Source organism: Carcharhinus amblyrhynchos, chromosome 20 (genome assembly GCF_965287045.1).
Source record: "Carcharhinus amblyrhynchos chromosome 20, sCarAmb.v2.hapA, whole genome shotgun sequence".
NCBI classification, from domain to species: Eukaryota; Metazoa; Chordata; class Chondrichthyes; order Carcharhiniformes; family Carcharhinidae; genus Carcharhinus; species Carcharhinus amblyrhynchos.
Window position 1 is genome coordinate 50,121,271 of NC_137343.1, and position 17,526 is coordinate 50,138,796.

Sequence of the window (17,526 nt, forward strand, 5' to 3'; positions counted from 1 at the left end):
CACTGGAAGGGTTCCAGGTCCTAATCAGAAGTCCCACTCTGGCATCTCCACATCATGACTCGTCAGAGGGTAGCAGGGGGAGTCTCCAGGGAGAAAGGTTCTGGGGTACCAGGGACCTGGTCAGGGGAGAGCCGGACGGTGCACCCTGGGCGAGATTCGATGTTTGACTTGCGGGTTGTTAAACGGGGAAGATTGTTTAGTTCGGTTCTGCTGCTGGGCAGTGGGCTTCTTACAGGGGGTCTGATAGGGGAGGGGAGCCTGGCCCAGTGGAATCATCTCAGACTGATGGTGATATTCAAACCTGGGGAAAATGGGGAACACCACTGGGTTTGAACAGGGTGAGTCTAATGGAAAGACATGTGAGTATTACCCCCCTGTGCAACTGAAACCATTGAAAAGTCTATTTAGTCGGACTACTCAACTATCCCTTATGTGTGTGATTGCTGCTCAGAATTTAACTCTCGGAACCCTATCTTCCAAAGTCATTGACTGCTATGGCGTGTCTGTAATCCTGGCTGACGGAGCAAGCCACTCTATTCACTCAGAGAGAGTTGGCGATGGCACGCGGCCCAAGGAGAGCTCTCCCGGTCAGTCCTAGGCTGTGCGCTGAGCTGAGGGTAGGAACGTACCCCTTGTAGGTCAGGTTGAGGGCAAGTCCGTACGCAGGAAGCTCTGGGCAGTGCCCGTGCCTCAGGTGAGAGCTCAGGGTGAGGGAGAGAGGCCAGAGCTGTGCTCACTTGGCTACGCGGCGTACAGTCTGGGTCTGGTCACACAGCAGAATGTCGATTAAAGGCTGGGTATCGACCTGGTGGCCAGGGCATGAGTTTGTGCCTTTGAGAGGCAGTTGAGATGATGAGTGGCAAAGAGAGACAGAAACTAACCATCACAGAACATAGAACATTACAGTGCAGTACAGGCCCTTCGGCCCCCGATGTTGCGCCGACCAGTGGAACCAATCTAATGACCCTCTAACCTAAACTATTCCAATGTTATCCAAGTCCCTATCCACTGACCATTTGAACGCCCTTAAAGTTGGCGAGTCCACAACTGCTGCAGGCAGGGCATTCCACACCCTTACTACCCTCTGAGTAAAGAACCTCCCTCTGACATCCATCCTATAATTACCACCCCTTAATTTAAAGCTATGTCCCCTCGTGTTAGCCATCACCATCCGAGGAAAAAGGCTCTCACTGTCCACCCTATCCAATCCTCTGATCATCTTGTATGCCTCAATTAGATAGATAGGTTTCTGATAGACAGGGGAATTAAGGGGAGATAGCGGGAAAGTGGAACTGATCCACTTCAGATCAGCCATGATCTTATTGAATGGCGGGGCAGGCTCGAAGGGCTAGATGGCCCACTCCTGCTCCTATTTCTTATGTTAGGTCACCTCTTAACCTTCTTCTCTCTAACAAAAACAGTTAGAAATCAATCTCTCTCCCTTTGACACTGCAGTGAGGAGAATGGACAAAACCTGGAGTCTGGGGACCTCACTGTCATTCATTGCCCTCTAGGCCAGAGAGAAGTAGGGGGAGAGAGCTATACAATAAATGGCAGGGTCATCAAGAGTATAGAAACGCAGAGGGACCTGGGTGTGCAAGTCCATAAATCCTTGAAGGTGGCAGTACAGATGGAGAAGGTGGTGAAGAAGGCAGATGGTACGCTTGCCTTTATAGGACGGGGTATAGAGTATAAAAACTGGGGTCTGATGCTGCAGTTGTATAGAACGTTGGTTAGGCCACATTTGGAGAACTGCTTCCAGTTCTGGTCGCCACACTACCAGAAGGACGTGGAGGCTTTAGACAGAGTGCAGAGGAGGTTTACCAGGATGCTGCCTGGTATGGAGGGCATTAGCTATGAGGAGAGATTGGGCAAACTGGGGCTGTTCTCCCTGGAGAGACGGAGAATGAGGGGAGACCTAATAGAGGTGTATAAGATTATGAAGGGTATAGATAGGGTGAACCGTGGGAAGCTTTTTTCGCAGGTCGGAGGTTACGATCACGAGGGGTCACAGGTGAGAGGGGGGCGAGGTATAACTCCGATATCAGAGGGACGTTTTTTACGCAGAGGGGGCCTGGAATGTGCTGCCAAGTAGGGTGGTGGAGGTGGGCACACTGGCATCATTTAAGACTCACCTGGATAGTCACATGAACAGAATGGAGGGATACAAACAAATGGTCTAGTCGGGCCAATGAGCGGCGCAGGCTCGGAGGGCCGAAGGGCCTGTTTCCTGTGCTGTTACTGTTCGTTGTTCAATGGAGGGGCCTAGTTCGCCAACCGCAGGAGCAGAATCATGAAGGGTGGGCGCCTGAGAGCCACCACCTTTCCAGGGCCTGGGTCTGCAGATTGTACCTAACCTACCTACAGATATCCAAGAAGCAGAGCTGCCAAACACTCGGCACGTCCCCCTTCTGTAGGATTCGACATGACGGGGGCTAATATCCACAGCCAGTGAGAGTTACAACGCTGCTCAATTTCTGCGCTGTAGGGACCTTCCAGGTGTGGTAATAGAATCAGGGCCTAGTTTTAGAGAGTAATGAATTGATTGGAGATAGTCAGCATGGTTTTGTGGAGGGTAGGTCGTGCCTTACTAACCTTATTGAGTTTTTTGAGAAAGTGACCAAAGAGGTGGATGGGGGTAAGGCAGTGGACGTGGTATATGTGGATTTTAGTAAGGCGTTTGATAGGTTCGCCATGGTAGGCTTTTGCAGAAAATGCAAATGTATGGGATTGAGGGTGATTTAGGAAATTGGATCAGGAATTGGCTGGCGGATAGGAGACAGAGGGTGGTGGTTGATGGAAAGTATTTGTCATGGAGTTTGGTTACGAGTGGTGTGCCTCAGGGATCTGTTTTGGGGCCACTGTTGTTTGTAATTTTTATTAATGATCTGGATGAGGGTATAGTTGGGTGGATTAGTAAATTTGCTGATGACACCAAAGTCGGAGGTGTGGTAGATAGTGAGGAAGGGTGTCATAGTTTGCAGGAAGACTTGGACAGGTTGCAGAGCTGGGCCGAGAGGTGGCGGATGGAGTTTAATGCGGAGAAGTGTGAGGTAATTCACTTTGGTAGGAGCAACAGATGTGTCGAGTATAGGGCTAACGGGAGGACTTTGAATAGTGTGGAGGAGCAGAGGGATCTAGGTGTGTGTGTACATAGATCCCTGAAAGTTGGGAATCAAGTAGATAAGGTTGTTAAGAAGGCATACGGTGTCTTGACGTTTATTGGTAGGGGGATTGAATTTAGGAGTCGCAGCGTCATGTTGCAACTGTACACAACTCTGGTGCGGCCGCACTTGGAGTATTGTGTGCAGTTCTGGTCCCCACATTATAGGAAGGATGTAGAGGCTTTGGAGAGGGTGCAGAGGAGGTTTACCAGGATGTTGCCTGGTATGGAGGGGAGGTTCTATGAGGAGAGACTGAGGGATTTGGGGTTGTTTTCGTGAGAAAGAAGGCGGCTAAGAGGGGATCTTATAGAAACATATAAGATGATTAGAGGTTTAGATAGGGTGAATAGTGATAGCCTTTTTCCTCGGATGGAGAAAGCTAGCACGAGGGGGCATGGCTTTAAATTAAGGGGGGGTAGTTATAGGACGGATGTCAGGGGTAGGTTCTTTACCCAGCGGGTGGTGAGGGATTGGAATGCCCTGCCTGCTGCAGTTGTAAATGCGCCTAGTTTGGGGGCGTTTAAGAGATCCGTGGATAGGTTTATGGACGAAAAGGGATTGGTTTAGGTTAGTGGGTCATTGTTTTGTAACTGGTCGGCGGAACATCTTGGGCCGAAGGGCCTGTTCTGCATTGTAATATTCTATGTTCTATAGTTTTAAGGCTGATAAAATTGGATATTCTAAATTAAAGAATTGGGCATATTAAAAATCAAACACAGTCAAACCTCAGGCAGGCCAATTGTACAATACCCAAACCTGTCTGGGCCTGATTCATCAACCTCCCATCAAAGGTCGCTGCTCCCTACTGATACTCAGTAGGAGATCGTTCACCCCATTGAAACACACCGGCCTATTGTTCGAAGCCCGGATCGGGCCAGACTTTCTGTCACCGAGAGTTCCTGCTGATCTGATAACAGGTTACATTAAGCAGCAGCATGGAGATGGACACCTGAGGGTGGACCCTGGTGTCCTGTCAGGCAGACATCAAGAAACCCACTGGGTATTAGAACCCCCCTCCTGGGACCCCATTGGCCGGAAGCCAGAGAAGTTTCTGGAAAGGCAAGCAGGCAGGGGATAAAGGAACACATTTTCAAACACCAGCAGAGAAGACTCGATGAAGGAGGCGACCCTTGACCATTCAGAAGGCTGACCAGAGAAGGAAGGAAGAAGCTGCCATCGAGACTCACCTTCATGACAATAGACCAGAGGGACTCAGAGAATCAAACCTGCAGTTTAACCAAACCATCTTTGTGGGTAGTATACTTGAACCCGGGGTATCCTTTTGTTTTATGTGGGTAATTGAAGGGTTAGTAGGGTTATTGTTAATAAACTTGTTGAACTTTTACTTGTGTTTGTCCATTTTGCAAATAAGGGCACCAGGATAAAACTGGTCAAAAGTATCTGAGAATTAACAGGGACAACACAGGGCTCCACAGGTCATATAAAAACAAAGAAAATTCCAGCACAGGAGCAGGCCATTTGGCCCCTCCAACTCTGCACTGACCATGCTGCCCAACTGAACTAAAACCCCCTACCCTTCCGGGGACCATATCCCTCTATCCCCATCCTATTCATGGATTTGTCCAGACACCCCTTAAGACTCATTACTGTATCCGCTTCCACTCCCTCCCCCGGCAACGAGTTCCAGGCACCCACCCCCCTCTGTGTAAAAAACTTGCCTCGTACATCTCCTCTAAACCTTGCCCCTCGCACCTTAAACCTACACCCCCTAGTAATTGACTCTTCCACCCTGGGAAAAAGCTTCTGACTATCCACTCTGTCCATGCCTCTCGTAATCTTGTAGGTCTCCCCCTCAACCAACGCCGCCCCAGTGAGAACAAACCAAGTTTCTCCAACCTCTCCTCATAGCTAATGCCCTCCATACCAGGGCAACATCCTGGTAAATCTTTTCTGTACCCTCTCCAAAGCCCCCAACATCCTGGTAAATCTTTTCTGTATCCTCTCCAAAGCCTCCAACATCCTGGTAAATCTTTCCTGTACCCTCCCCAAAGCCCCCAACATCCTGGTAAATCTTTCCTGTACCCTCTCCAAAGCCCCCAACATCCTGGTAAATCTTTCCTGTACCCTTTCCAAAGCCTCCAACATCCTGGTAAATCTTTTCTGTACCCTCCCCAAAGCCCCCAACATCCTGGTAAATCTTTCCTGTACCCTCCCCAAAGCCCCCAACATCCTGGTAAATCTTTTCTGTACCCTCCCCAAAGCCCCCAACATCCTGGTAAATCTTTTCTGTACCCTCCCCAAAGCCCCCAATATCCTGGTAAATCTTTTCTGTATCCTCTCCAAAGCCTCCAACATCCTGGTAAATCTTTTCTGTATCCTCTCCAAAGCCTCCAACATCCTGGTAAATCTTTTCTGTATCCTCTCCAAAGCCTCCAACATCCTGGTAAATCTTTTCTGTATCCTCTCCAAAGCCTCCAACATCCTGGTAAATCTTTTCTGTAACCCTCTCCAAAGCCTCCAACACCCTGCAGGATTTTTGCAAGCTTCCCCACATTAGTGCATCTACGAGGCCAGGGGAGCAATCTTTACGAGGGCACGCAATTTTGTCCACTTCAGCTGGGATTAGGCCGTCCAGGATGAAAGAGTGACGAGCTTTACGCAGATCCCCCGGATCTTCCAGAGTTGCAGAGCTCCGTCGACTGCACTCACGTGGCACTCAGATCTCCAGGGCATCAAGCAATGACCTATTTGGGCTGGAGGGACTTGTATTTGATGAGTGCAACACACAAAAAGCAAGCTCCAGGCGTATGCTCAATTCCTGGGCAGTGAGACAACCTCCTGCACTCTCACACGTAAGGAGTCATATCTTTTTAAATTCACTGAGTATTCGCAACTGCAGGAAACATCGCAAATTAACTTCCCGCAATAGTCATAGGATTGTTCTTCTGGGTTGAATGGAGAAATCTCAGGCCAACAGGCAAAGTGACAGATGGAGAAGGAGACCCCCCTACCTGTGCTCGCATTGTAAATGGTCATGAAGAATCCTCCCCCGATTCCCATGCTGTGAATGTTCAGGAGTCCATTACAGAGCAAGGTAGCAATGGCAGCATCTACAACCGAGCCTTTCTGCTTCAGGATATCCCTGCAACGGAATCAGTGAGAGATTGAAGAATATAGAGCCATAGAAACCCCTACGGTGCAGAAAGAGGCCCTTCTGAGCCGAAGTCTGCACCAAAGACAATCCCACCCAGATCCCACATCCCTACATATTTCACCCACTAATCTCTCTAACCTCAGGACACTAAGGGGCAATTTCTTCGCACGGCCAATCAACCTAACCCGCACATCTTTGGACTGTGGGAGAAAACCCACGCAGACACGAGGAGAATGTGCAAACTCCACACGCAGGCAGTGACCCGAGCCGGGAATCGAACCCAGGTCCCTGGAGCTGTACAAAGAAGAAAGAACAACACAGCACGGGAAACAGGCCCTTCGGTCCAACGAGCATCTTAACAATGTGTTTTTCCTACACCACCCTTGACCCATGTCTATGCTTATGGTTCCCCCATTGGAAACCAGATTAAGGGGAGACTAATTGAGGGACAACTTGTTACACCAATCAGCCTAGGAGCGCATCTTTGGGGTGTGGGAGGAAACTGGAGCATCCGGAGGAAACCCACGCAGACACGGGGAGAATGCGCAAACTCCCACAGGCACCGACCCAAATCCATGTATCTGCACAGCAAACAGTGATAGTCACTGAGCTGTCGTGGTGCCCATCTGCTGGTCCAGTTTAAGCGTACACTAACGACGCGAAGTACCAACCACTGTGCTACCATGGGTGCTAGGAACAGGAGGAGACCATTCAGGCGCTTGAGTCTGTTGTACTGTTTAATGAGATGATCCCAGCTCCATCTCCAGTGAAGGCATTCTGCCTGAGAACAACCCTGCGATGGGATCAGTGTGAGATTTTGGGTGGGATTTTCCAGCCGCATTTGCCTGGAAAATCCCACCCGAGGCCAAAGTGCCTCTTCATGGTCCGCTCCTCACCCGTGAGCATTCCCATAGTGGGAAGATTTGCCCCTTAGTGTCTGTTTGATTTGTCTACAGGATGGCACAGTGGGTCATTGGTTAGCATGGGGAGGCGATAGGATTATAGCTAGACTATTAATCCAGAAACTCAGTTCTGGGGATTCAGGATCAAATCCCACCACTGCAGATGGTAGAACGTGAATTCAATAAAAAAAAATCTGGAATTGAGAATCTACTGATGAAACCACTGTTGGAAAAACCCATCTGGTTCACTAATGTCCTTTAGGGAAGGGAAATCTGCCATCCTTACCCAGTCTGGCCTACATGGGACTCCAGAGCCAAAGCAATGTGTGGTTGACTATGGATGGTCAATAAATTCAGGCCAGGAAGCGACACCCATATCCCACGAACGAATAATTTTCTTTTTAAATGTTGCCTCACAGCACCTGGGTTCAATCCCAGCCTTGGGTGTAGACCGTATGGAGTTTGCACATTCTCCTCGTGTCTGCGTGGGTTTCCTTTGGCTGTCCCCCGTCTCCCCCCACAGTCCAAAGATGTGCGGGTTAGAGGGAGAGGCCAGGGTAAATGTACAGAAGCCAGATAAAATGCTATCCTGGTGCAGACACCATGGGCAAACTTGTTTCCCTCCGCACTGTAGGGGTTCAGTTTTTATCAGGTAACAAGTTGCCTCTTGCTCCCCCACTGGTCTAAATAAATCGCTACCTCAATAAAGGATCACTGGGCAAGTATAACACGAAGCGACGGAGTCCCAGGTTTTATTCCTGGCCCGTGACTCAGTCCGCCGTATTCGGGATGTGAAAAATCACTCAGTGTTCCTCATTCCTAACTCATTTACTAACCCAGACTGGAAAATGTAGCAGGTCAAATATGCTGTCCCTCCTGGTCCAGCTCTACCCTCCCCCCCTCCGCCCACCCCACGTCCCCTGCCCCACTCCACACCCTGCCTCCCCCGTCCCTCCACCTACCCCACCCCGCCAACCAATTCTTACTTTCACACGTGAAGAATGGAATGACAGAATCCACCTCATTGATTCTGGTTCAGGAACATTACCCGTAGCTCATTCTGGGGGTTTTCCTCTCCGATATTCTCCTTTCAATAAATCCAGGAACCCAGAGCCAATTCCCGACTTGGACTCTAAATCGTTCTACCGGGGCTGGGAGGGATCATCGAACCCGGGATCATTGTCGACCCGTGGAGAAATAGCGAAAGGCGCAAGGTCACGAGACAGGCACTCACCCAGTTTCGGTGGACACCGCTGCCTCACAGCGCCAGGGACCCGGGTTCGATTCCCGGCTTGGGTCACTGTCTGTGTGCATTCTCCCCGTGTCTGCGTGGGTTTCCTCCCGGTGCTCCGATTTCCTCCCGCGCTCCAAAGATGTGCGGGTTAGATGGATTGGCCATGCTTAAGTTGATCCTTAGTGTTGGTGGGGGAGGCTGGTTAGGGTAAATGCATTGGGTGATGGGGGTAGGATCTGGGTGGGATTGTGTTCAGTGCAGACGTGGTGGGCCAAATGGCCTCCTTCACTGTAGAAATTCTATGGACTACATAAAGCCATGCCTCGTGTCCTTTGGTCTCTGGTGTAACTACGGGGGAACTCATGGAATACTCCCCAGCATTTCCCTATGGCTGGTTACTTGCTCAGTACTTACTAAAACACTCACTACCACAGGGTCGGTATTACTAATTACCTGAGATTTCTTTTAGTGGGTTCTCAGCCTTGTTGTACTTCAACCCCCACAGTTCTGGTCGCCTCATTACAGGAAGGATGTGGAAGCTATTGAGAGGGTGCAGAGGAGATTTACAAGGATGTTGCCTGGATTGGGAGGCATGCCTTATGAAGATAGAACATAGAACATAGAACACTACAGCACAAACAGGCCCTTCGGCCCACGAGTTGCGCTGATCATATCAACACCTATCTATAACCCCCAATCCCATAAAACCCCATATACTCATCCAGAAGTCTCTTAAAAGACCCCAGCGAGTTCGCCTCCACCACCACCGATGGCAGCCGATTCCACTCACTCACCACCCTCTGAGTGAAAAACTTACCCCTGACATCTCCTCTGTACCTGCTCCCCAGCACCTTAAACCTGTGTCCTCTCGTAGCGACCATTTCAGCCCTGGGAAATAGCCTCCGAGAATCCACCCTATCTATTCCTCTCAACATTTTATAAACCTCTATCAGGTTCACCTCTCAACCTTCGTCTCTCCAGGGAGAAGAGTCCCAGCTCCCTCAACCTATCCTCATAAGGCATGCCTCCCAATCCAGGCAACATCCTTGTAAATCTCCTCTGCACCCTCTCAATAGCTTCCACATCCTTCCTGTAGTGAGGCGACCAGAACTGCGCACAGTACTCCTCGGCACATCCTCATAGAACTCCAATAAATTCGTCAGACACGATTTCCCCTTAACGAAACCGTGCTGCGTCTGCTCTATCAAACAGTTCTCCTCAAGATGCCTCGCTATTTTCTCCTTGATTATGGATTCAAGCATTTTTCCTAGAACAGACGTTAAACTAACCAGCCTGTAATTCCCTGCCTTTTGCCTGCTACACTTTTTAAACAGCGGCGTAACATTAGCCGTTTTCCAATCATTCGGCACTTCCGCGGAATCCAGCGAGGTTTGGAAAATAATCACCAAGGCATCCACCATCACCTCCCTCAGTGCTGACCCTCTGACAGTGCGGCACTCCCTCAGCACTGACCCTCTGACAGTGCAGCACTCCCTCAGTACTGACCCTCTGACAGTGCAGCACTCCCTCAGCACTGACCCTCTGACAGTGCAGCACTCCCTCAGTACTGACCCTCTGACAGTGCAGCACTCCCTCAGCACTGACCCTCTGACAGTGCGGCACTCCCTCAGCACTGACCCTCTGACAGTGCGGCACTCCCTCAGCACTGACCCTCTCACAGTGCAGCACTCCCTCAGTACTGACCCTCTGACAGTGCAGCACTCCCTCAGTACTGACCCTCTGAGAGTGCGGCACTCCCTCAGCACTGACCCTCTGACAGTGCGGCACTCCCTCAGCACTGACCCTCTGACAGTGCGGCACTCCCTCAGTACTGACCCTCTGAGAGTGCAGCACTCCCTCAGCACTGACACTCTGACAGTGCAGCACTCCCTCAGCACTGACCCTCTGACAGTGCGGCACTCCCTCAGTACTGACCCTCTGACAGTGCAGCACTCCCTCAGCACTGACCCTCTGACAGTGCAGCACTCCCTCAGCACTGACCCTCTGACAGTGCGGCACTCCCTCAGCACTGACACTCTGACAGTGCAGCACTCCCTCAGTACTGACCCTCTGACAGTGCAGCACTCCCTCAGTACTGACCCTCTGACAGTGCGGCACTCCCTCAGCACTGACCCTCTGACAGTGCAGCACTCCCTCAGTACTGACCCTCTGACAGTGCGGCACTCCCTCAGCACTGACCCTCTGACAGTGCGGCACTCCCTCAGCACTGACCCTCTGACAGTGCGGCACTCCCTCAGCACTGACACTCTGACAGTGCAGCACTCCCTCAGTACTGACCCTCTGACACTGTGGCACTCCCTCAGCACTGACCCTCTGACAGTGCAGCACTCCCTCAGTACTGACCCTCTGACAGTGCGGCACTCCCTCAGCACTGACCCTCTGACAGTGCAGCACTCCCTCAGTACTGACCCTCTGACAGTGCGGCACTCCCTCAGCACTGACCCTCTGACAGTGCGGCACTCCCTCAGCACTGACCCTCTGACAGTGCAGCACTCCCTCAGCACTGACACTCTGACAGTGCAGCACTCCCTCAGCACTGACCCTCTGACAGTGCGGCACTCCCTCAGCACTGACCCTCTGACAGTGCGGCACTCCCTCAGTACTGACCCTCTGACAGTGCAGCACTCCCTCAGTACTGACCCTCTGACAGTGCAGCACTCCCTCAGCACTGACACTCTGACAGTGCAGCACTCCCTCAGTACTGACCCTCTGACACTGTGGCACTCCCTCAGTACTGACCCTCTGACAGTGCAGCACTCCCTCAGCACTGACCCTCTGACAGTGCGGCACTCCCTCAGTACTGACCCTCTGACAGTGCGGCACTCCCTCAGCGCTGACCCTCTGACAGTGCGGCACTCCCTCAGTACTGACCCTCTGACAGTGCGGCACTCCCTCAGTACTGACCGTCTGACAGTGCGGCACTCCCTCAGTACTGACCCTCTGATAGTGCAGCACTCCCTCAGCACTGACCCTCTGACAGTGCAGCACTCCCTCACTACTGACCCTCTGACAGTGCAGCACTCCCTCAGCACTGACCCTCTGACAGTGCGGCACTCCCTCAGCACTGACCCTCTGACAGTGCGGCACTCCCTCAGCACCGACCCTCTGACAGTGCGGCACTCCCTCAGCACTGACCCTCTGACAGTGCGGCACTCCCTCAGCACTGACCCTCTGACAGTGCGGCGCTCCCTCAGCACTGACCCTCTGACAGTGCGGCACTCCCTCAGCACTGACCCTCTGACAGTGCGGCACTCCCTCAGTACTGACCCTCTGACATTGCGGCGCTCCCTCAGAACTGACCTTCTGACAGTGCGGCACTCCCTCAGAACTGACCCTCTGACAGTGCGGCGCTCCCTCAGCACTGACCCTCTGACAGTGCGGCACTCCCTCAGCACTGACCCTCTAACAGTGCGACACTCCCTCAGTACTGACCCTCTAACAGTGCGGCACTCCCTCAGTACTGACCCTCTGACAGTGCGGCACTCCCTCAGCACTGACCCTCTGACAGTGCGGCACTCCCTCAGCACTGACCCTCTGACAGTGCGGCACTCCCTCAGCGCTGACCCTCTGACAGTGCGGCGCTCCCTCAGCACTGACCCTCTGACAGTGCGGCACTCCCTCAGCACTGACCCTCTGACAGTGCGGCACTCCCTCAGTACTGACCCTCTGACAGTGCGGCACTCCCTCAGCACTGACCCTCTGACAGTGCGGCACTCCCTCAGCACTAACCCTCTGACAGTGCGGCACTCCCTCAGCACTGACCCTCTGACAGTGCGGCACTCCCTCAGCGCTGACCCTCTGACAGTGCGGCACTCCCTCAGCACTAACCCTCTAACAGTGCGGCACTCCCTCAGCACTGACCCTCTGACAGTGCGGCGCTCCCTCAGTACTGACCCTCTGACAGTGCGGCACTCCCTCAGCACTAACCCTCTGACAGTGCGGCACTCCCTCAGCACTAACCCTCTAACAGTGCGGCACTCCCTGAGGGAGCTGGGTCTCTTCTCCCTGGAGAGACGAAGGTTGAGAGGTGACCTGATAGAGGTTTATAAGATGTTGAGAGGAATAGATAGGGTGGATTCTCGGAGGCTATTTCCCAGGGCTGAAATGGTCGCTACGAGAGGACACAGGTTTAAGGTGCTGGGGAGCAGGTACAGAGGAGATGTTAGGGGTAAGTTTTTCACTCAGAGGGTGGTGAGTGAGTGGAATCGGCTGCCGTCGGTGGTGGTAGAGGCGAACTCACTGGGGTCTTTTAAAAGACTTCTGGATGAGTATATGGGATTTAATGGGATTGAGGGTTACAGATAGTTCTATGGCTTGGTAGGTATTGATGTGATCGGTGCAACTTGTGGGCCGAAGGGCCTGTTTGTGCTGTAGTGTTCTATGTTCTACATGGATTTTTAAATATTGAGTTCCACAGGCCCCACGTTCAATACTGACTGCAATCACAATGTTCAAAATGATTGGCCTTTACTTCACATTGCAAATTGCTTATCCAACATCGATATATTGTTAGGAGTCTGCCAGACAGCTATAGTCCAATCCTGAAGCTAGGAGGCTCCTCACTCAATGTATCCCTAGCCAGTGGAGTTCCGTGACTCTCAGCCCATTCTCCAGCTCACTGTCCTGGTCACTTAGACTGTCTGCACAACACCCTTCAAACCAAACCAGTGATGCAGCGATCCAATTAATATCCCGGGCAGGCCTTCAACTTTCTACGAAGGGAAAGTCCCGTCGCCGTAAACGGCCGACCTTGCCCACGGCTGGGACTGCCCAGCGCTGCTGCAGTCAATGAAAACTTGGCTGAGTGTCACATTCTCCGTTTTCACTGGCAGTGGAGGGGTGGCCACGATGTGGAGATGCCGGCGTTGGACTGGGGTAAACACAGTAAGAAATCTCACAACACCGGGTTAAATCCAACCAGTTTATTTGACAGTAAATCCACGAGCTTTCGGAACGTTGTTCCTTCGGCAGGTGAGTGGAGAGTTCTGATCAGAGAAGGGCATTTATTGATGTATCATATATCAATTTAGTGGGATTGAGGGATGAGTAACATGGGATTTAATGGGATTGAGGGTTATAGATAGGCTGGTAGGTAGGGATATGATCGGCGTGACTTGTGGGCCGAAGGGCCTCTTTGTGTTCTATGTTCTATAAACTTGTTGGACTCTAACCTGGTGTTGTGAGGCTTCTTACAGTGGAGGGGTGGCCACTGGGCGGCACGGTAGCACAGTGGGTTAGCACTGCTTCTTCACAGCTCCAGGGTCCTGGGTTCGATTCCCGGCTCGGGTCACTGTCTGTGTGTGGAGTTTGCACATTCTCCTCGTGTCTGCGTGGGTTTCCTCCCACAGTCCAAAGATGTGCGGATTAGGTTGATTGGCTAAGAAATTGCCCCTTAGTGTCCAGGGATGTGTAGGTTAGAGGGATTAGTGTGTATAATATGTAGGGATATGGGGGTAGGACCTGGGTGGGATTGTGTTGGGTGCAGACTCGAAGGGCCTCTTTCTGCACTGTACGGTTCTATGATTCAGATAAGATCGGAGAATCCCACCCTGTGCCTTTGGAGCTGTCCTCTTTAGGTCAGGAATTGACGGGGTGACTTTGAGAAAAATTATAGAACATTCCAGCGCAGTACAGGCCCTTCGGCCCTCGATGTTGTGCCGACCAGTGGAACCAATCTAATGACTCTCCAACCTAAACTATTCCAATGTTATCCATATGTCTATCCACTGATCATTTGAACGCCCTTAAAGTTGGCGAGTCCACAACTGCTGCAGGCAGGGCATTCCACGCCCTTACTACCCTCTGAGTAAAGAACACAAGAGGCCATTCAGTCCACTATGATTCTGCTGACACTTTGAAGGTTCTTTCCCGATGTGTATAGTAGATCAGAAACAGCTCATTGTGTAAATAATTCCCCCCTGGTGGATGGGATGGATATAAGCAGTGAGTGAGTGAAGAGACACACACATAATCATAGAAATCCTACAGTGCAGAAAGAGGCCCTTCGGCCCATCGAGTCTGCACCTAACACAATCCCACCCAGGCCCTACCCCCATATCCCACCCACCCTCTAACCTACACATCCCTGCACACTAAGGGGCAATTTCTTCGCACGGCCAATCAACCTAACCCACACATCTTTGGACTGTGGGAGGAAACCCACGCAGACACGAGGAGAATGTGCAAACTCCGCACACACAGACAGTGACCCGAACCGGGAATCGAACCCAGGACCCTGTGAAGCAGCGGTGCGAACCCGCTGTGCTACCGTGCCAGTAAGAAATTTGAGGAAGGGATCAGGAAAGACCTTTATTTGCTTTCAATGCTGGGGAACGCTTCCTGGAGTAATGAACTAAAGATTATATCAACATTTAAGAATAAAATAGATGGTTGAAGGGAAGTAGAGTAAAGGGATACATAGTAAAGTGGCCACATGGGATTAGAGATACAGGAAGATACAGATCATTGTGGATTGGTTGGGATAAACAGTCTGTAATTCTCTGGGAAGGTTTTGCATTATTTACATGTGATTATTTGCATTGGGCGGCACAGTAGCACAGTGGGTTAGCACTGCTGCGTCACAGCTCCAGGGGTCCTGGGTTCGATTCCCGGCTCGGGTCACTGTCTGTGTGTGTGGAGTTTGCACATTCTCCTCGTGTCTGCGTGGGTTTCCTCCCCGCAGTCCAAAGATGTGCGGGTTAGGTAGATTGACCACACTAAAAAAATTGCCCCTTAGTGCCCAGGGATGCGAAGGTCAGTGGGCCGCACAGTAGCACAGTGGGTTAGCACTGCTGCGTCACAGCTCCAGGGGTCCTGGGTTCGATTCCCGGCTCGGGTCACTGTCTGTGTGTGTGGAGTTTGCACATTCTCCTCGTGTCTGCGTGGGTTTCCTCCCCGCAGTCCAAAGATGTGCGGGTTAGGTAGATTGACCACACTAAAAAAATTGCCCCTTAGTGCCCAGGGATGCGAAGGTCAGTGGGCCGCACAGTAGCACAGTGGGTTAGCACTGCTGCGTCACAGCTCCAGGGGTCCTGGGTTCGATTCCCGGCTCGGGTCACTGTCTGTGTGTGTGGAGTTTGCACATTCTCCTCGTGTCTGCGTGGGTTTCCTCCCCGCAGTCCAAAGATGTGCGGGTTAGGGCGATTGGCCGTGCTAAGAAATTGCCCCTTGGTGTCCAGGGATACGTACAAGAAACAAAAACAGCCTGGGAAACAGGCCCAATGTTGGGCCAAAGGGCCTGTTTCCCAGGCTGTCTTTGATGTGTAGGTTAGAGGGACGAGTGGGTATAATATATGGGGGGGGTAGGGCCTAGGTGGGATTGTGTTGGGTGCAGACTCGGAGGGCCTCTCCCTGTCCTGTAGGGGTTCTATCCCACGATTTTGTTTCCTCTCAGAGACATTGCCAGCCGAACCTCCTCGAACGGACTCTCACCTGCCAACTATGGAACATCTCCCTGAGTCCGCAGCCACCACAGCTGTGCTGAAAGAATAAGCCGCTCCTTCCCGAGGTTTCAACCCCAAGTACAGGCTCACAGAGAGGATGAAAGCCAGCAGCATCACAGCTACTAAAAATATCAGCAGTTTCGACTTTCTATTCATTTTCTAAAGGGAAAGAAAAAGTGGAGGTTGAAGCGTGTGATCTCGGAGAGGGTATCAGGAATCATTAACAAATTCCAAATCAGAATCAACTATCTAATGAATAAAATCCCATCGTGGTTCGAGCCCCACATCTGTAAACTGCTTAAAAACGCAAGTCGTAGACCGTAGAAACCCTACAGTGGAGAAAGAGGCCCATCGAACACAATCCCACCCAGGCCCTACCCCAATATCCCGACATATTATACCCTCTAATCTACGTATGATTGGAGCTAATAAATTTTCCCTCCATGTGGAATGCCGTAAGCATAGATCATGGGTGGAGGGGGGGGGGACTGGTAATGTTTAAAATGGGGGCACGCCCTCGTTGGGCCTGTTCCCCAGGCTGTTTCTGTTCTTTGTACGTATCCCTGGACACTAAGGGGGCAATTTCTTAGCACGGCCAATCAACCTAACCCGCACATCTTTGGACTGTGGGAGGAAACCCACGCAGACACGAGGAGAATGCGCAAACTCCGCACACACACAGACAGTGACCCGAGCCGGGAATCGAACCCAGGACCCTGGAGCTGTGAGGCAGCAGCGCTGTGCTACCCCCTACGTCAGATAATAACTGAGTCTAATGTTCTGTTCTCAATTTCACAGAAGTGTTTTTGTAGGTGGCGTTTTATTTGATCCTCTCTTGTGCCAAAGACCGAGCAGGTTGGGGGTTGCCTGCCACACAAGACGGTGATGAACCCCCTGGTTTAGAAGCCAGGGAACATTACTGAAACAGTCTATAAAATGTGGGGCGCACAGTAGGAAATAAATGGTTGGGTATTGACAATACAGCACAGTTGAGGTTGACACTTTCCAACCTGGCAACATTTGTCACAAGACAAAAGTAGTCACTCAGTGCTGTTCACGTTGTTCTTGCGGCCCAGGTAGTTCTTTTTGTTCATTCCTGGAACGTGGGCGTCGCTGGCTACAGTAAGAAGTCTGGTAACACCAGGTTAAAGTCCAACCGATCTATTTGATAGTAAATTCACAAGCTTTCGAGGTTTCCCCTCTTCGTCAGGTGAATGGAGAGTTCTGGCCTCAGACAGAACATATAAAGCACAGACAGTTTACAGATTACTGATTAGAATGTGAATCTTTACACCTAACCTGCTGTTTAAGTCTTAAAGTGGCCGACAATGTGAGTGGAAGGAGCACTGATCACAGGTTAAAGAGATGTGTATTGTCTCCAGACAGTACAGTAAGTGAGGTTTTGCAAACCCAGGCAAGTCATGGGGGTTACAGATAGTGCGACATGAACCCAAGATCCCGATTGAGACCGTCCTCATGTGTGCGGAACTTGGCTATCAGTCTCTGCTCAGCGACTCTGCGCTGTCGTGTGTTGTGAAGGCCGCCTTGGAGAATGCTTACCCGAAGGTCAGAGGCTGAATGCCCGTGACCACTGAAGTGTTCGCCAACAGGAAGGGAACAGTCTTACCTGGTGATTGACAGGGATCTT

General features: G+C 51.4%; 1 protein-coding gene across 1 annotated transcript in view; it reads right to left on the bottom strand.

The window, feature by feature from the left end:
• LOC145356181 (glutathione hydrolase 1 proenzyme-like) overlaps positions 1-17,526 on the bottom strand; it is a 101,910-nt gene that overhangs the window by 60,076 nt on the left and 24,308 nt on the right. Inside the window, exons 2-3 of the mRNA XM_080208790.1 lie at positions 15,868-16,037; positions 6,137-6,267 (exon numbers count right to left, since the gene is read on the bottom strand). Of these exons, the coding sequence (XP_080064916.1) occupies positions 6,137-6,267; positions 15,868-16,034 (298 nt within the window). The 5' untranslated portion in view covers positions 16,035-16,037. The remainder of the gene's footprint in view (positions 1-6,136; positions 6,268-15,867; positions 16,038-17,526) is intronic.